Source organism: Microtus oregoni, unplaced genomic scaffold (assembly GCF_018167655.1).
Source record: "Microtus oregoni isolate MIOR12 unplaced genomic scaffold, Mior012 000091F_ref0000469, whole genome shotgun sequence".
Classification (NCBI taxonomy): domain Eukaryota; kingdom Metazoa; phylum Chordata; class Mammalia; order Rodentia; family Cricetidae; genus Microtus; species Microtus oregoni.
Window position 1 is genome coordinate 3913303 of NW_024544600.1, and position 20245 is coordinate 3933547.

The 20245-nt window shown below is 46.1% G+C and overlaps 1 protein-coding gene across 5 annotated transcripts in view; it reads right to left on the reverse strand.

Moving 5' to 3' along the window:
• Positions 1-7007: 7007 nt before the first annotated feature.
• Positions 7008-20245, reverse strand: part of Brca1 (BRCA1 DNA repair associated) — a 71098-nt gene continuing 57860 nt past the window's right edge. For 3 of the 5 annotated variants that reach the window (XM_041644030.1, XM_041644028.1, XM_041644027.1), the window contains exons 20-24: positions 16939-17019; positions 13138-13192; positions 9758-9831; positions 9437-9503; positions 7008-8145 (exon numbers count right to left, since the gene is read on the reverse strand). In XM_041644030.1, the coding sequence (XP_041499964.1) occupies positions 8000-8145; positions 9437-9503; positions 9758-9831; positions 13138-13192; positions 16939-17019 (423 nt within the window). In that variant the 3' untranslated portion in view covers positions 7008-7999. The remainder of the gene's footprint in view (positions 8146-9436; positions 9504-9757; positions 9832-13137; positions 13193-16938; positions 17020-20245) is intronic. The other 2 variants (XM_041644032.1, XM_041644029.1) reach the window with 1 other exon arrangement.

The window sequence follows — 20245 nt, forward strand, 5'->3', positions numbered from 1 at the left end:
TGGATGGGATGTCAGGCCAGTGAAACCCTGTCTAAAACGATCAACCAAAAAGCCAGGGTGTTTGGCTTCTGAGAAAGACCGTGAAGACTCCTGGCCCATGCCCAGCACACATGTACACACAGGAACATGTATATACCTTACCCTGACAAAAGCTCTTCGGGAACTAACTAATGCTGGCTTCCAGTGAGGGAAAACTCTCTTTGACCTTCCCCAGCCTCCAGATTCCACTCAAAGCGCCCTTCCCCAGACACGGACCAGACAACCTAATGAAGGCATTTTTATCTGTGCCTTAATGAATAGGGACTCCCGGGCTGGTTAGGCCCAGATCTGCCACCGACTCACAGAGTGACCTTTGACAAGTGCCCCGGACTTCAGTTTTATCATCCATGAAGCAATTGTTGGCCCGGTGAGGAGAGATAATATCGGGGCTAGTGCTGTGAATTGGCAGAGGTATTCCTAGGAACATCATAATTATGTCCTTGGTCAAGGCAGCGGCAGGCTGATGGGTAGGTGCACTTCTGACTAATCACAAAGGGGCAGGCTTCGTGATGGGCGAACGAGAATCTAATAGGACGTGTCCAGGAGTGGGCTCAGATGTGTAGATAGATGATGCCTTAGATTGTGGAGTAAATCACAAAAATGGGTAGGAGGGAATCAGCGTGTTGAGGGCCGATATGGGGCTGGCTTTCCAATGTTCTTGGGTGGGGCTAACGGCTGGATAAGCGGTTCAGTTCATGGGTCCCGTAGCTCAATTAGCAAATACTCATTGGGTGTATACAAAACATCTACCAGGGCAAACTGGAGCAATCACTGTGAGAAAAAAAAAAAGCCTAACCAACCCACAGGGAGTACAAGCCTCTTGTAGGAAAACAGAGAAGACAGGAGGTAAACACCTGACTGACAGAAGACTTCTTCACCACACCCACCTGTACTTGGGAGGTAGTGGCCAGAGGCTCAGGAATTCAGGAATTCCTCCTTGGTCTCCCCGAGCTTGACACCAGCCTGGGTTACCTGAAATCTTGTTGCCAAAACAAATGCAAACAAAACACAAACTGGGCTGGAGAGGTGGCTCAGTGGGGGAGAGTGCTCCTGCTCTCAGAGAGGACCCAAGAATGGGTCCTAGTGCTGAGGTCCAGCAGCTAACAACAGCCTGTAAATTCACTCCAAGGGATGGGAGGCCTCAACTATTTTAAAACAACAATAGCAAAATAGCTGGGTGTGGTGGCTCAGGCCTTCAATCCCAGCACTCCATAGGCAGAGGCAGGTGGATCTCTGAATTTAATCCAAGCCAACCTGGTCTATATAGCGAGCTACAGGCCACTCAGGGCTATAAAACAAACAAAATTAAATATAAGCGAAGTAGAATGGGTATTCTAAACTTTCTTTTTTAAAAAAAATTATGTGACCGGGCGATGATGGCGCACGCCTTTAATCCCAGCACTCGGGAGGCAGAGGCAGGCGGATCTCTGTGAGTTCGAGACCAGGCTGGTCTACAGAGCTAGTTCCAGGACAGGCTCCAAAGCCACAGAGAAACCCTGTCTCGAAAAACAAAAAAAAAAAAAAAAAAACAAAAAAAAATTATGTGTATGCATGTTTTGCTGTGCATCATGTACTTACAACAGAGGTAAAAAGAGAACATCAAGCCAGGCAGTGGTAGCATGTGCCTTTAATCCCAGCACTCGGGAGGCAGAGGCAGGTGGATCTCTGTGAGTTGGAGGCCAGCCTGGTCTACCAGAGCTAGTTCCAGAACAGGCTCCAAAACTACAGAGAAATCTTGTCTTGAAAAACCAAGGGGAATAGAGAGAGAGAGAAAAAGAGAAAGGGGGGTGGGGTGGGGAGAAAACGCCAAATCCCCTGGACCTGGAGTTACAGTTGATAGCCACCAGGTGAGTACTGGGAATTGAACCTGGGTCCTTGGGAGGAGCAGCCAGTGTTCTTAACCATTGAGTCATCTCTCCAGCCCCCAAATGGGCATTCTAATTGGGGAGGGATTCTGCTCTGGGAAATCAGGGAGAGGCTTTGGGAAGGCCAGGGGTTGAGCAAGATTTGGACCTTGCAGATGGCAGATCAGTAATTGATACAGCTTGAGCAAAATCTGTGGACCCTACACGTGGTAGCCAGAGCACCTCAAAGGAATCACTGGCCGACATATTAAAGGGGTGCTTTTAAGACTTTATGGACGAAGACTTTCCTGTCACCTCTCCTCTACTTGAGAGCTTCGGGCTCTAGTTCCAGAATCTGAGGGTGTCACTTGGTCCTTCCAGAAATTCCAGGCTTCTTTTTTACCTGGCCAAATGGTACCTAAATCCCAAGGTGAGATTTCTCTTCTAGAAGTCATTCTGAGTCCTGGTCCCATCACGTCTTTCCCAAAGAACTCTGAACTAGAACTTTTCTATGTCTTGTCTCCACCTGAAGGCCAGGATGGACCCGTCACCCTTTCACAACCAGACTCAGTACATACACATAAGTGAAAAACCCGGGCACACAGCCTCCCCTCAATCACTAATTAACTTATTGTTTTCGATACGGGGTTTCTCTGTGTAACAGTCCTGGATTTCCTGGAATTCACTTTGTAGACCAGGCTGGCCTCAAACTCAGGTCTGCCTGCCCCTGCCTCCCGAGTGCTCCAATCACTGCTCTTACTGTTCACTGCCTGCTGATCCCTAGCGAAATGGCACTGGGGAAAGTCTGCACTGTTTCACTGGGCTCATCTTTGAATCTGGGCTTTGTCACTTTTCTTCCTGTAGTGTCACTTGACCTCACAAAACTTCATTTTATTTGTCTGTAGGGAACGACACACGGCGCGCGAGAGCATGGCAAATAGTGGTAATTGATTATTATTGCTGTGGCTCCTATGAGTTGGCAGGATCAAATGGCTCACAGGAGCCAGGGCTGGATCTCTGAAATTTCCCACTTTAATGTCCCCATCTCCTCCTCCAAGCAGCTTCCGGTTCTCCTCGGGTCTTTTTCTGTCACCAGCCTTTGGGGCTGCTCGCATTCCTTGCTCCAGGCAGGCTTCCTCTGCTCCCCTTAGAGTCGTTGCTGATTCTCTCAGGGCTGTCCGTGCCTTGCACTCCGTCAGTCAACGGAGATAAATTACAAAATCATTTGTTTTATTTGTTCTTGTTACCTTGAGGGCTGTGTGAAATTGCCTTGCCTTTGAAAGCGCATTTGCATATCTTTATGCTGGAGTCAAAGGCTGCCTCTGTGGTTCCGCTGAGATTTAAATATTAATAAAACCTCCTAAACCTCTAGCTTTTTTTTAAAACTAGTCTGGCCCTTCTGCTTCTAGGTAGCTAATATAATATAATCTTTGTCCTTGGCTTTGTTTATTCTTTTTTTTTTTTTTTTTTTTTTTTAAAGGTTTATTATGTATACAACATTCTGCCTGCATGTATGCCCACACACCAGAAGAAGGTGCAAGATCTCATTACAGATAGTTGTGAGCCACCATGTGGGTTGCTGGGAATTGAACTCAGGACCTTTGGAAGAGCAGGCAATGCTCTTAACCACTGAGCCATCTCTCCAGCCCCGGCTTTGTTTATTCTTAAAGGGCCATTGTGGAGCTAACTGAAGCAGCTGCTGTAACCTTGGAGATAAGAACCAGTTACAAGCCCACCGACCTTATTTGTTCTTTACAGGCCCAAAGAGCTCCCTTTCTTGGAGACAAAAGGAGCAGATACAGGGAACATTTTCTAGGCTCTTATTCCCCTTATCTCAGCTTGTGGTTCTCAGGCTTGAGTCTGTTAGAGTCCTAGGTCACTGGGTGGGCCCTATCTACCACAGTTGCTGGTCCAGTGGGTCTACGGCAGATCTGGGAATATCTGCACACCTAAGTTCTCCGGTGAGGCTGTTGCTCCACCCAAGGCCTCCGCAGAGAGGCGTGTTTTGAAACCACGCTACTAAGGAGCCGCATCATTTTGGTCTCTGAAATCAGGTGTTCAGAGTTCGTGCCCTTCAGTCACACTAGGGACTCTGCTGCTTACGTTTTCATCCAGGATCAGCTTGGGGATTTTCAAATTGGTATCACATTTTGTTTGTTTTGTGTTTGTATGTGCACACAGGCCACAAGGCTCATGTGAACAGAAGACAGCTTGTTTGAGTCAGGTCTCGCCTTCCACCATGTGGGTTCTGGGGACTAAAATCAGGTCATGGGCTTGGAAGCAAACCTGCTGAGACAGGGTCTTCTGTAACTCTAACTGGCCCGGAACAGTGATCCTTCTGCCTCGGCCCCCTAAGCGTTTAAGTTATAGGTGTGAGTTACAACTCCCAGCTTAAGCACAGCCTCTGGGCTAGGTTGCCCAAGTGCAAACGAATAGGTGTGCCTCACCTTGCTAGGTGAGGACTAGCCTCTACATTCCTCAAGTCATGCAAGCTCTTCATAGAAACTAGCTGTGTCCAGCTTTAGTTTTTAGTTGGCCACATCTGTCTCTTTAACGGTCCCTTGTTTTAGCAGATTTTTAGGCTGTTGGCAGGCAGTGGGCATCTCTGAAGCATGGTGCAGGCCTCTAGTTCAGCCAGTTTAAGCAACGGTGAGTGAGCCCCATTTTGTGGGTCAGCAGGCCTGTGAGGTTTCCTGCAGTGCCCCCCTCTCTGCCCTTCTTTCCAGGCTGTGCACATTGGAGGCTGTTCTTATCGGCCCCTAGCAGCCTTCACAGGATACATTCTGGGCATCTTGGCTCCTTCCGCCCCAACCATCCCAACACTGATTCCTTTCTTTTTCCTTTGCATGTTTTTGTGCTGATACGTTGTGGATTCTGGCTACATTTTTTAGGAGGGAGATAATCAGCCAGAGCTCTCCTCTAGGCTCCCTCCCTATGCCTGCCTGATAATCCTCTTCCCCTTCCAGCTTCTTTGCAGAATGAGATAAAAGTCACTATAGGAGCCAGTTCCTAAAAGCTGCTCTGCCCCGAGAGGGCTACGGATCGCAGGGTGGACAAGTGGGGAGACATTAGAGGTCAAAGGAACAAGATCTACTCCATCATCAGATAGAACTTTTAATCTAGGCCAAGCATCCTAACAGAGCTCCAATCAGACGGAGTATACATGTGTCAGACAATTATCTGACTTGTATTTTGGTTAAATCTGCTCTCACCCAGGATCCCACGAGAGGCAGGGGTGTTCTGGATGGACGTGTTCTTTCTACCGATCTCAGTGTTAAGGGACTGCAGGCTGAAGTCATGGCTGGTTCCTGGAAATGACTGGGTTAGGACACTAGCACTTCTGCTTACTTCTTACCTGCTGGGTACTCAGGGAAGCAACAGATCTGGGAGGGCTTGCTTTTGGTAAGGCCAAAAGCTTTTCTTCGTATAGATTTATCCTTTGTCTGTGGCCCGCTTATGAGGTCATGGGCACCACATGTGTGCAGTGCCTGCAGAGGCTGCTGCGTCTCCTGGAACTGATTTTAGAACTGTGAGCTACCATGCAAGTGCTGGGAATCAGATCCTATGCCAGAGCAGTAAAGACTTGTAACCAGTGAGCAGTCTCTCACAACAGACCCTTGTTTTGAGACAGATTCTCATGCAGCCCAGACTAACCAGGAACTGATCCTCCAGCTCCCACGGCCCACATATAGGGATTGCAGGTGTGGGCTACCATGTCAGGTTTTATGTGGTGCTGGGATCAGATCAGGGAATCGAACCAAGAGTTAGTACATGCCAGGTATGCACTCTTACCAACTGAGTCACATCTCCAGCCCATCGGAACCAGCACTTTCTGACAACTGAGAACACAGTTGTCTCTGCCTGACAGGTTGCCTTTATTCTCTCTCACCATAGCCAGTGAAGGAAGCCTTCTTTTTTTTTTTAAAAGTATTTATTTATTTATTTATTATGTATACAATATTCTGTCTGTGTGTATGTCTGCAGGCCAGAAGAGGGCACCAGACCCCATTACAGATGGTTGTGAGCCACCATGTGGTTGCTGGGAATTGAACTCAGGACCTCTGGAAGAGCAGGCAATGCTCTTAACCACTGAGCCATCTCTCCAGCCCCCGAAGGAAGCCTTCTTTTCAAAATCCCCAAACCTAAACTGCCTTTTTCCTGGGGTCATGACTGATGCAAGCGGAATGAAGAATGATGGGCCAGAGGCAGGCCCAGGTTTCCTTACAGTCATTTGATAGCTGTACAGAACCTTATAAATGAGAAACCTGTTGTCACTTTCCAAATAAAGCGATGAAATACCCACTTCATTCCATAGGCCGTGGTGAAGACCGAGACAGAATAGAGTAACCGCAGTTTGCTTCTTTCTACCCAGTGCCCGATATTACTGAAGTGCGGTGCTAGGCGTGGTGGGCACATCTTTAATCTCAGCACCCGAGGGCAGAGGCTGCGGTATTCGAGTTCATGGCCACCCTAGTCTACAATCTGGGTTCCAGGACAGCCAGGACTATACAGTGGAGACCCTCATTTCAAAAAGGGGAGAAGAATGAGCAACAAGTACTCTTAATTAACTGCTGAGCCACTGCTCCAGCGGTTCTATAAAATTAATTTAAATATCTTGCCAGGCGATGGTGGCACACGCCTTTAATCCCAGCACTCAGGAGGCGGAGACATGTGGATTTCTGTGAGTTCGAGCCCAGCCTGGTCTATAGAGCGAGTTCCAGGACAGGTTTCAAAGCTACATAGAAAAACCCTGTCTTGAAAAACAAAACAACAAAAGATTTTAATTTATTATTCTTTTAATTTTGTATTCTATTTACTTGTTTGGTTAGTTTGCATGTGCACGGGCACACACAGGTCACGCACATGTGTGAATGTCAGAGGACAACTTGCAGGAGTCAGTTTTCCTTGTCTCCTGTGGGCCCGGGGCTTGAACTCTTGCGGGAGTCAGTTTTCCCTGTCTCCTGTGGGCCCAGGGCTTGAACTCTTGCGGGAGTCAGTTTTCCCTGTCTCCTGTGGGCCCCGGGGCTTGAACTCTGGCTGTTAAGTGTAGCAGCAGGCCCCTTACCCATTGAGTCACCTTGCCAGGACCCCACAAATAGTCACTCTGGTAAAAGTGTTTGGCATTCAGTTTATTTGCAGTGTCGACAGCACAATATTTATAAATCACACTTTGTACAATCAGGTTTCCCCTGCCCTTGCACACTGGGGGGTCAGGGAAGACCTAGTCCTTCCAACAGCTATAAACAGCCCAAGATAATGAGTTTATGAAAAATACGTTCTTTTCCTTCAGCAAACAAAATTATTTATGAAGCAGTATGGTTGAGCAAAAGGGGAAAATTACTTCTAAGAAAGCAACAGCTCCTTTCCTGCTGGGATCCATCATTTCCAGTCTGAAATATTCATATCAGAGATCTTGTATTTTAAGAGGAATGGGTTACTTAGCAGGGCTACAGCAAACACTGTGTTCATCAGTTACGGGAATTAGAAGGCTCTCCTGGACACTGGTACTTGAAAAACTTCATGTTCATATTGAATACATTATCTGCCTCTGAACTTCTCGGGGTCCACTGACACCCAAGACCTGTTCTGGTTTTCTTGGTGGGGGTGGGAAGTTGTGTTGGGGGGTGCAGGGACGGATGGGGGTAATATGGTGTTGTTTGGTGCTAGGTGTGGAACCTGGAGTCTTGAGTACTGATTTTAAGTCAAATCACAGATCTCAAGCAATCTCCTTGAAGGAATTGACTCTTGGCCTTTATGAACACGAGATATTATTAGAAACAAATTAGGATCACCAGTTATTCACTCTTAGTTAGGGTCTTATATAGCCCAGGCTGGCCATGGACGCATGATACCAGTGTCTCTTCCCACCAAGTGCTGTGATTATAGGCGTGGACACCATGCCCAGTGCAGACCAGCCACACATTCTACTGTCTCTCCAAGAACAATCTATAACGAACTAGCATCTTGATCAATTGGTGGGGTTAAAATAGACTTAACTTTTAAGGGACCCTCACATAGGTAGAAACTTTGATGTCTATAAAATACTTAGTGAGGAGGACGTGCAAGCACCCAGGAGCGAGAGATGGTCCCTGGGCATGGAAAGGTCACTTCCTAAACTAATCATTGGGGTCTTGTGGCTCGCTATAGTCATGGGTGATATTCTGTACCAGGTAGGCGTCCAAATCCTGACATTGGTAGACGGATATACTGTCCAACACCCAGTCCCACATCACCAGGTGTGCCTCACACAGCTGTCCAATCTCTGCAGACAGAACACACAAAGATAGGTGTCAAGTCATTCTTCAGACCAGACTCAATCAGTCCACACTGGGATCTGATTACAGGAGTCCTTAGGGTCAACAGGTGGGAGCCAAGGTGGTGCTCTGAAGAAACACTTCAGGACGGAAACCCTTACTCAGAAGCCAGAGGGGCGATTGCAGTAAAAGCCCAGCCTCTGGGACCTGAAGTAACAGAGCTTCAACCTGATAAAGGAGAAGCCACCAAAGAGAGCAACGGTGTGGAGAAGAACTTAAGTGAGGAATCAAACCACCAGAAGCGTGATCACTTGTGTGTAAATCACACGTACATACACACTCTCCTTTTTAAAGACAGGGTATACTGTACAGCTGTGGCTGGCCTTGAACTTGGCCTGTAGACCAGGCTATACTTGAACTCACAAAGACTGAACTGCTTCTGCCTCCTCCTTCTGCTGAGGTTAAAGGTGTGTACTACCATATCTGGCCTCATTTATTACTTTTATAATACAAAACAACAAAAACGTTAAAAAGATGCCTTAGTGGGTAAAGACACCTGTAGAGTCTGACTGTAATAAAGCATTTCTAATTAACATTTTAGTCATTCATGTAAACCAACCAACAACAACAACAAACCCAAAACACCACCAACCAAACAGAAAACAAAAACAAAACAACAATGACAAAAATAGGCCACGAGGGGCTGGAGAGATGGCTCAGAGGTTGAGAGCACTGACTGCTCTTCCAAGGGTTCTGAGTTCAATTTCCAGCAACCACATGGTGGCTCACAACCATCTGTAATGGGGTCTGGTGCCCTCTTCTGGCCTGTAGGCATACATACAGACAGAATATTGTATACATAATAAATAAATAAATATTTAAAAAAAAAATAGGCCACGAAAGCCGGGCGATGGTGGTGCACGCCTTTAATCCCAGCACTCGGGAGGCAGAGGCAGGCGGATCTCTGTGAGTTTGAGACCACTGGTCTACAAGAGCTAGTTCCAGGACAGGCTCCAAAGCCACAGAGAAACCCTGTCTTGAAAAACCAAAAAAAAAAAAAGAGGCCACGAAGAGTGGCAATACCTTTAACCCCAGCACCTGAGCATCTGGGAGGCAGAGGCAGGTAGAGCTCATTAAGTTTCAAGACATAGTTGGTTCCATGACAGCCAGGGCTACATGGTGAGACCACACCTCAATAAATAAATAAAATAAAAAATTAGTCAAGTAAACACCAGGTAATTAGTGAATCAAACCCACCCTATAGGACCCCACAGATGTAAGTACATGAATACACTTTACCAGGGCAGCCATTCTCTTCTGTCCAGGCACTCGGCTGTACGATCACAATTGGATGAGCATCCTGCATCTCCAGGAAGGAAGAAAAGTGTCTCACAGCAGGGTTTATGGAAAAGTCTGCCGCCACTTTCACGCGGTGAGAGGCTAGAAAGAAAAGGCTTCCCTCCACACATTCACTGCTCATGGTTCCCAGCCCTTACCAATGCCTCACAGCCGAGTCCTCTGACACAAGCTCACTGTAGAGAAAGCCCCTGGGCTACTTTACAGGACTTGCTTAATGGCAGGAGAGTATATTCCTCCCGTTAAGAAGGCCCCAATACTCACTGTGTCACGGGTGAGTGATGAAAGCTCCTTCACCACAGAAGCCCCGCACAGCTGCAGCATCCTCTCCAGCTCATCTGTAGAGAACGGATGCAAAACCACCACAGTGATCCAAACATGCACCTTGCACCTGCCAGTCTTCCCTGGAGCAAGCCCTCTTAGGGGGCAGTCAGTTTTTGTTTTAAAGGATAGAGACACCCTAAAATCAGTATGGCTCCTAAGTTAATTTGTCACTGATATGCTGCTGCCTGCTCTGGTCATTTGTCTCCATGAAGCCAATTGGTAGATATGGTTTCGTGGTCACCCAAATGAAACACGTGAAAAAGAAACCCAGAATCGGATTTCCAGTAATTCGCTAACTAGCTAGATACTATGTGAAGAACACTCGTCTTTCTTCCTTGCTCCTGCACTCTAATTCAGTGTTGGTGACTGGTAATCACAGCCAAGAGCACCATTCTTGATCATTACTTTAAATGTGAAAAGATGGGACTGTATTTCATCCAGGGGGGAGGGGGATGCAAAACAACATGTCCTCCTGGCTTATACCCAGCATAGCATTAGAACAGGTCACAAGCTGAGCTAGAATCCACATGTCTAGGGAATGATTATCAGAAGAGCTTGGGCCTAAGAATCGGCAGAACTGATCAACTTTGGCTTCTTTAGATGTACTCTTTTTTTATTTTTTTAAAGATTTATTTAGCTGGGCGATGGTGGCGCTCGCCTTTAATCCCAGCACTTGGGAGGCAGAGGCAGGTGGATCTCTGTGAGTTCGAGACCAGCCTGGTCTACAGAGCTAGTTCTAGGACAGGCTCCAAAGCCACAGAGAAACCCTATCTCGAAAAACCAAAAAAAAAAAAAAAAAAAAGATTTATTTATTATGTATACAGTATTCTCAGTATTCTGCCTATATGTATGTCTGCAGGCCGAAAGAGGGCATTACAGATGGTTGTGAGCCACCATGCAGTTGGTGCGAACTGAACTCAGGACCTTTGGAAGAGCAGGCAGTGCTCTTAACCTCTGAGCCATCTCTCCAGCCCCGTGGATGTACTCTTAAAACGATCCTCTTACTGTTCAGGAAAGAAGACTGCTCACTCCTGGGAACTGTGGAGGTCTCCTGCCTGTCTGAGCTGAGGCTAACTTAGCCTCTCTGCCCCAATGACATTCACTAGTCTCTGGCTTTCACTATGTAGAGGCAGGTGGATCTCTGTGATCTGTGAGTTCGAGGATAGCCAGGGCTACAAAGAGAAACCTGTCTCAAGAAAACAAAACCCTAGAGAAATCGCTGTCCAACACTTGTGCTACCGCTCATCTGCTCACGGCCAGACACTCAGGCCCAGGTTTTCAACCTGTGAACTGCGATTTCCTGCGGGGAGGGATCAAGCAGCCCTTTCACAGGAGCTGAATATCAGATATTTATATTATGCTTCATAACAGTAGCAAAATTAGCTATCAAGTGGCAATGAAATAATTTTATGGCTGGGTCACCACAGCACCAGAGCTGTGTTAAGGGGAGTGTCATTTGGAAGGCCGAGAACGCTGTACTAAGGCTTACCTAAGTCATAGGACTCCAGTCCCCGGATCTGAAGTGAAACTCAGATTAAAAGGGGAAGAAACCTTCTTTTTGAAGAGAACTAACCACAGCTACACACGGACAAGGGCCTTTGATAACAAGAGTGGAGCCCACACCAGTCTTATGTGGTTCAGGTCTCAGGTAGCCGAAGCTGGTGGGGACTTCTCTATGTACTCAAGGACAACCCTAGACTGCTGACTCTCCTGCTTCTACCTTCTAAGAGCGAGGATTACAGGCACGTCACTAAGTCCAGCTTCATGGCAGTTTTCATTGGTACATCATATTTAATATTTTATTTTATTTTTTTTTGGTTTTTCGAGACAGGGTTTCTCTGTGGCTTTGGAGCCTGTCCTGGAACTAGCTCTTGTAGACCAGGCTGGTCTCGAACTCACAGAGATCCGCCTGCCTCTGCCTCCCGAGTGCTGGGATTAAAGGTGTGCGCCACCACCGCCCGGCTCATCATATTTAATATTAAATTGAACTAGAAATACCCACCATGAATCAGACCATAAAACTTCTATATTAAATGAAAGTGGTTCAGGAAGAAGAGAACTCTTTTTGACATTTATAATAAACTCGAGGTTCTTGTATCCCTGCCCATCCTGGAACTTCCTTGTAGACTAGGCTGCCCTTGTAGATCTGCTGTCTACCTCTCCCTCCTAAGTGCTGGAATTAAAGGTATGTGCCACTACTGCCTGTATGATTGTTTTCGAGACAGGGTTCTCACCACTTATCCCTGGCTGGCCTAGAGCTCAAAGTGCTGGCATTAAAGGCATGTGCTGAGAACCGGAGAGACAGCTCAGTAGTTAAGAACGCTGATTGGACTTGCAGAGGTCCTGGGTTTGGTTCCAAGTACCCACAAGGTGGCTCACAACCAACTGTAACCCCAGTTCCAGGTTATCTGATTTCTTCTTCTGACCTCTTATGGGCTCCTGGCACAAAAGTGGTGCATATACATTCACAGAGACAAAACATTTCACATAAAAATAAAACCACAAGGGGCTGGAGAGATGGCTCAGTGGTTAAGAGCATTGCCTGCTCTTCCAAAGGTCCCGAGTTCAATTCCCGGCAACCACATGGTGGCTCACAACCATCTGTAATGAGGTTTGGTGCCCTATTCTGGCCTGCAGACATACACACTGACAGAATATTGTATGCATAATAAATAAAATATTAAAAAAAAAACCAAACCACAATTCTTAAGCAGGGCATGGTAGCACAGAAGAGATAGGTGGATTTTGAGTTCGAGGCCAGCCTGGTCTACACAGAGATGCTTTCTCAAACAGAAAACAAACAAAATCTAACAAAAATTAAAACTACAGCAACAAAGGCCTGTGCTGCCACACCTGGAAAGGCCCAGGTTGTTCTCATCAGTGCTGCCCTTCTTAGTCTAAGTGAGCAATACTAGAAGTTCTAGCCCACACAAGCACAGGATACGATACCTTAAACCTTAACTCCTCACTAGTCTCATGGGAAAGAACACATGCCTTGCTTTTTGTCATGGGAAGACCTCCACAGAAGCTGACCCTGTCTGCTACTCTGCGCGCTCTGCTATGTAAGAAAAGCTGGTTCTGAGCCGGGCGGTGGTGGCGCACGCCTTTAATCCCAGCACTCGGGAGGCAGAGGCAGGCGGATCTCTGTGAGTTGAGGCCAGCCTGGTCTACAAGAGCTAGTTCCAGGACAGGAACCAAAAATTACGGAGAAACCCTGTCTCGAAAAATCAAAAAAAAAAAAAAAAAAAAAAAAAAAAAAAAAAGAAAAAAAAAAAAAAGAAAAGCTGGTTCTGCAAGGGCACAGCCTCCCGGGTGCTTACCTTTGGGCATGTTGGTGAAGGGCTCACAACAACAGATTTTTAGGCCTTTGAAGAGCTGCGAAGAGAAGAGAATGAGTGATGTCATGTAGAGAATCTACGCCACAGGTATGCAGGCGTCCAAGGAGCCAGAAGAGCACATCCGAGCTCCTAGAGCTGGGGTTACCAGCAGCTATGAGCTGCCTAATGTGGGTGCTGGAAATCAAAAGCAGGTCTTTGGAATGAGCAGCAAACACTGACCATGGAGCTGCCTCTCCAGACTCTCTGCCCTTTCTGTGAGACAGGATCTTATATAGGCCAGGCAGCCTCAAACTTGTAATATAGTCTCGAACTCCTGATCCTCCTGCTTCCACCTCTCAAATGCTGGGATGACAGGAACGCACCACCTTGTTGAGTCTGGGTTTTTATAATAGAGACCCCCTAAAATAGAACAACTTTTCTTTACCACTTGACAACTTCTGTGCTCCTTCCTAGAGATAGATGATCAGTTCGATAGTCTGAACTGATTTCGGATTTTACCGAATCATGTATAAAATTGATCTATATTCTATACTCACTCTAAAAAAATATATTATTTTGTGCGTGTACACATGTGCCATATGTCCAAGTGCCGGTGGAGGCCTGAGGACATCAGACTTCCTGGTGCTGATGTTGGAGGCAGCTGTGAGACATCCAGTGTGGATGCTAGGAAGAGCAGGAAGTGCTCTTAACCTGAGTTCTCTCTAGCCCCTGAAGTCATTCTTTGTCATTTAAGGGACGAACACCTTGTCAGGTCCAGGTTTATGCTTGGTGACCCTGGCAAAGTGACTTTACTTTTTGTCAGAGATGATGAAAGTAAACAAAACACTAACAACCTACTGGTTCTTCTTTACATTTAATAGCAAGAAATTCAAAGCTACTAGATGATGGTTGATGTTTACCCTGACTGGGTGCATCAGGCTAACCATGCCCCAGCCAGTACAGCCAGCTATCTTATGTGCACACATTCCTCTTCTCAGCTAGTCAAGAGCCCCTCCCACCTCCCTCCCTCCCTACTGCTATGACAACTACCATTGCATCTTCAGGCGACTTGGACATTTTGGACATTTCTCATTTGGTGCAAACCTTTCACCCCGCTGGCTGGAACACCTGGTGTTCTGTTGACACAGAACACATACAAACACACCCTTCGAAGGGAAAATATAATTACAATGCTCCTTAGAGCCGCCCAAAGAACGTTCTGTGATACCGTAAATGTCCTATATCTGTCTCATAAGATACAAGCCCTAAGACACGAGGTTGTCAGGCACTTGAAATGTGGTTAGTGTGATTGAGAAACTGAACTTCCAAACTTTTCTTTGCCTTTTTTTTTTTGGAGATAGGGTTTCTCTGTGTAGCCCTGGCTGTCTTGAAACTAGCTCTGTAGACCAGGCTGGCCTCAAACTCATAGAGACCTACTTGCCTCTGCCTCCCAGGTACTGGGATTAAGGTGTAAGCCACTACTGTGTGGCTTGAACTTCATTTTTAATCAAGCTTGGAACAGGCCTGTGTCTAGTTAAATGGTTGTAGTACAAAATCTCAGGTGTACACTGACTTGAGTTCTGAGAGTTTCAAGTTATCATTTTAAAGAAACCTAAATTTGTGTCAGTTATTAATATTTTTGTTTTGATAGAGATTCTCAGTATTCAAATTCACAATCCTCCCACCTTAGTTTTGAATGCTGGGATGACAAAGGAGCGGCACTCACGAGGTCTATGGATGGCTATATTTTCATATACCATTTGAGTAACTCATTCTTCTGACTGTCTTCCTACCCTTCTATGGCACTAGAAGAAAACTGACTGGGTCAGCTGAGACAAAATCAAGGGGCTGAAAACGACAATGGCTCCACTGGAAATGACTTCACCCCACATGACAGGCAGAGGAAGAGGGCAGCAGGCAAATCAGTTATTGCTGGAAGTGACAGTTCCCACCTCTGCCGCTCTCCCTAGCCAATGTGTTGACAGGACCTAGATGCTCATAAATGCTAAAAGTTCCCTCCAGGCAGTCAGTTGGAGCAAATGCTGCCTTGAGATCTATAAAACATTAGGAATTCTCATATCCAGGCCGACACTGATGAGAATGTCTAGTTGTGAGATAAAGAATCTAAAGCTTCACCTCCACAAACACATTTCTTTGTGAAAATACTGCAGTGACATTTCAGTATCTTCTGAATGTCATCACTTTGCCCCAGCAGTTTCCATCACTGCCATCCTGAATGGAAGAGGAACCCCGTGGCACTCGGCTTTCCTTTGAGGAAGGAGGGCCGGACCTGGTGTTAATTCTGCACGGAACCAGCTGGGTAAGAACAAACAGTTGGCTCACAGAGAACACCTTGGGGAAAAGCGAGAAGCAGGGCAAGCAGCTTTTCTTGGCACCTGGAACAGTTATGTGATAGCTCAGAGAGTGAGGATGGGCTGACCCCAAGGGTTCAGAACTCCGAGCTTGGTTTGTGATCCCGTCCAAAGCAGTTTTCCGTAGAAAAACCACCCTTACTGGTCTCCTCTCAAGTTTCTGTGGAGGAACAGAAGGCGCTCCGCGTGGGAGTGTTCTGAAACACCTGCTGGTGCACACTTGAGAGGGAAGAAAAGCAGCCCGGGAACACAAGCACTTCTCCAGTAACCTGGGAAAGCAGTTGGCCCCGGCCTGCCAGGCAGGGGTGAGATACTGCGGATTTTTCCTGCACGGAGGATGCCAGGCAGGGGTGAGATATTGCGGGTTTTTTCTGCACGGAGGATGCCAGGCAGGGGTGAGATATTGCGGGTTTTTTTCTGCAAGGAGGATGCCAGGCAGGGGTGAGATATTGCGGAGTTTTTTCTGCACGGAGGATGCCAGGCAGGGGTGAGATATTGCGGAGTTTTTTCTGCAAGGAGGATGCCAGGCAGGGGTGAGATATTGCGGAGTTTTTTCTGCACGGAGGATGCCAGGCAGGGGTGAGATATTGCGGAGTTTTTTCTGCAAGGAGGATGCCAGGCAGGGGTGAGATATTGCGGAGTTTTTCTGCACGGAGGATGCAGTTCTGGCTGCACCATCTGCCACGGCATGCTAGAGAGTCAGAGTCCTGCTCCTACTTGCAAAGTTGTTGGGATAATCTGCTTTTCTCCTGCAAAGCCATCTATAACTTGTGAGTTTATATTTGAAGCTCGAGGGCCTGTGTTTAGCTTCTTCTATCATTCACTAGTTAAGTGATCCCGGGGAGCTTAACCTCTCTGAACCTCAGTTTTCTCACATATAAAATAAGTGGCATATTCTCATATGTAACCCATAGATAATAATAGTACATACATCACAGTGTTGTAAGATTGTTGATTATGAGTTGCTTCCATTCTGTGTGCACAGGTTGTACCATGTACACTGCTCACAGCACCTATTGTGTTATTCAGAGAAAAGAGCACAGTTAAGTAAGAGGAGTTCTTTTTTTTTTTGTGGTGGTGGGGTGTTAGAGATAGGGTTTCTTTGTGTGGGCCTGGATGTCCTGGAACTCACGGGGTAGACCAGGCTGGCCTCGAACTCAGAGATCGCCTGCTTCTGCCTCCCTAGTGCTGGGATTAAAGGAGTGTGCCATGACCAAGCCTAGAGTCACATCTTTGAAATCTAAACTCTATCACTATCAGCTGAGATCTAAACCTTGGCCAGGACCTCAAATTACAACTGCCATTCTAAGTTCTCTTACTTACGGGGCAGAAGCAATCCTTGTTTGCCTTGTTGAGCACAGAGCCATAGCACCATAGCAGCTGGCTGCAGAGCCCTAGGCTGGGGTTTCTGTCACACATGAGAGGGACTTACCTTTTCCTTGGATTCTCTGGATCGCTTTGGACCTTGGTGGTTTCTTCCAGTAACAACATCTCCTTTGACCTCAAATTCATGCTGAAACCAAACACAAAACTTTATGGTCAATGGGGTGGAGAGATGACCCAGCTGTCAAGAGTGTGTACTCATCTTGCAGAGGACCAGAGTTTGGTTCCCAGTTCCCATGTCTGGTTGCTCACAACCACCTCTAACTCCAGTTCCAAGGGGATCTGACACAGGCTTCCACAGGCGCTATATTCATGTGCATACACGCGAAGGCACACATGTGCACACACACACAAAATTAAAAACTGGGCCATATGGCAGAGTACCATGTACCAGGTCAGCAAGGACTATATTATGAAGCCTTGTCTCTATTATTATTATTGAGACAAAGCTGTATAGCCTGGCTGGCCTAGAACTCGATCTGTAGATTAGGCTGTTTCTTGATTCTGCCTCTTCCCAAGAGCTAAGATTCAAAAACCTATCCAACCATACCTAGGTGAGACCCTGTCTCAGATTTATTTATTTATTTATTTATTTAATAATTTAGTTTTTCGACACAGGGTTTCTCTGTGGTTTTGGAGCCTGTCCCGGGACTAGCTCTGCAGACCAGGCTGGTCTCGAACTCAGAGATCCGCCTGCCTCTGCCTCCCGAGTGCTAGGATTAAAGGCGTGCGCCACCACCGCCCGGCAGATTTTTTTTTTAATTCATCCTTCTATTTTATGTATGAGTGTTTTGCCTACATGTATATATGTGTTCCATACACACACCTGGTACCCAAAGAGATCAGATTCCCTGGAACTGGAGTTATAGATAGCTATGAGAATCCATGAGTTGCTGGAATAAAACCCTGGTTCCTAGCCTGGTGTGGTAGCGCATGCCTTTAATACCAACACTTGGAAGGTGGTGGGAGGCAGATCTTGGAGTTTGAGGCTAGTATGGTCTACAGAGTGAGTTCCAGGACAACCAGGGCTATATACAACACAGTAAAACCCTCTCTCAAAAACCACCACTAACAAAACAAAACTCACAAAACAACACAAAAAAATCCTGGTTCCTTAGAATAGCCAAGTGCTCTGACTTCTCTTCTGGGGCCCAGGTTCAATTCCCAGCACCCACAATAGCAGCTCACAACTGTCTGTAACTCCAATTCCAGAGGATTTGACATCCTCACAAAGACATATATGCAGGCAAAACACCAATGCATGTAAAATAAATATAAATAAATCATTAAAAAATGAAACCCAAACCCAACTCCAAGAAAACAAAACCCCCAAACACACAAAGCACCGTGACCAGAGGAAGAGAAGTCACACTCATTGAAGTACTTTGGTATTTAATTATCTAGTTAGTGTGCGGCACACCTGTAGGCTGAGGCTGGCTATCTCCATCCACGTGGGTCTGAGGTCTGCCTTCACCTGAGCCACCTCCACAGCCCCAAGGTCAATCTGCTGAAATTACTGATCAGCTTTCATCTCATTGGGATTTGATTTTCTTTTAAAAATGTATTTTAATTTCTAACATCTATCTCTTCTCGAAAGATTCACCGAGCATTGGATTAAACTGCTAACACTGTACTGTGTAACAATAACTGGAGAGTTTGATCACTTAAGTCAATTGTGTGTTGTCAGCTGAAAACACTAGGGCTTTTCAGAGCTCTGTTGAGAGATTCACAGGTACTGAAGTCAAAACAATAAAATGAGGCCAGTGTGATGGCTCAGCAGGTAAAGCGGCTAAAGCGGTCTGCCACGAGGTCTGACAACCTGAGTCCAAACCAGAACCCATATAAAGGTAGAAGACGCTACAAAGTTGTCCCCCGACCTCCACACAAACGCTTTCCACTTTTACACACACACACACTTTATTTTTTTTATAAATCTTTTTTTAAATATATTTATTTATTTATTATATATACAGTGTTCTGTCTGTGTGTATGTCTGCAGGCCAGAAATGGGCACCAGACCTTATTACAGATGGTTGTGAGCCACCATGTGGTTGCTGGGAATTGAACTCAGGACCTTTGGAAGAGCAGGCAATGCTCTTAACCTCTGAGCCATCTCTCCAGCCCCCCCCCCCCACACTTTAAAACACACACTTAACATTTTGAAGAGACTCCAGTGTTTTTTATAGTAACTACTTTGATAATAAGATAAAGACTAATGGGTGGGAGAGTTTGCAGTTTGAGGAAGAATGCTTGGAAGCTACTGGGAGTGAAATTCAGACGGTAGGGAAGACTTGCTAAGCATTGTTGGAATATCAAGAACCCAAGCAAGGAGCCGGAGAGATGTGGGAAAGGCTCTTGCTGCCAAACTTGAAAGCCTGAGTTTGCTCCCCAGACTCCACATAATAAAAGGAAGGAGCCAACTTCCGATGCCTACAAGTTGTCCTTTGATCTCCACATGTGCCAAGGCACACACCTTCCCCCACAATAAGTAAAAAGTCAAACCTCCAAAATAGAAACCATCTCTATGCTTCCAATTATCCTAAAAGTAAAATTTTAAGTATTATGTGGCTTCACACAAGTCTTCTCCAATCTGGTCCTTGTCTCTGAGTTCTCACCTGTCCTGCCGTCTGTGCTCCCTTACAAAAAATTCGCCAGTTCCCTACCTTCAACTACAATGGTCTATTCTTTAATAAACCAAACCCACTCCTACATACAGATCTATTGTTTGTTTTTGTTTTTATTTTGAAAATAAACGGTTTCTCTGTATAGCCCTGGCTGTCCTGGAACTTGCTGCGGAACTACTTTTGTACACTGTGAATATGTATTACTCTCATTGGTTAATAAAGAGCTGATGGGCAGGTAGAGGTTAGGTGGGACTTGAGGACAAAGCGAGGAAGTGGGGAAGAAGGAGGGTGGAGTCACCAGGAGATGTTGAGAAGATGAACATGCCATGCTGAAAAAGGTACTACCTACCATATGGAAGAGTGTTGATAAGAAATATGGGTTAGGGAGTGATGTGGGGGGGGGGGGGCGGAGCAGGAGGGAGTGGGAGGACAGGGAGAGAGTACGAACTGGAATTGGCATGTAAAATGAGAAAAGAATGTTTTCTAAAAAAAAAAGTAAATTAATTAAAAAAATTTAAGTTGTCAGAACTAGTTAGTAACAAGCTATCGATTATTTATAATTAATATTAAATCTCTGTGTGGTTATTTGGGAGCCTGTAGGAGCTCTGTAGACAAGTCTAGTCTCAAATTTACACAGATCCACCTACCTCTGCCTCCAAAATACTGGGATTTAAGGTGTGTGCAGCCACGCCCAGCCACACCCAGATCTTAGTGCTTTCTGTTCCTACCTAT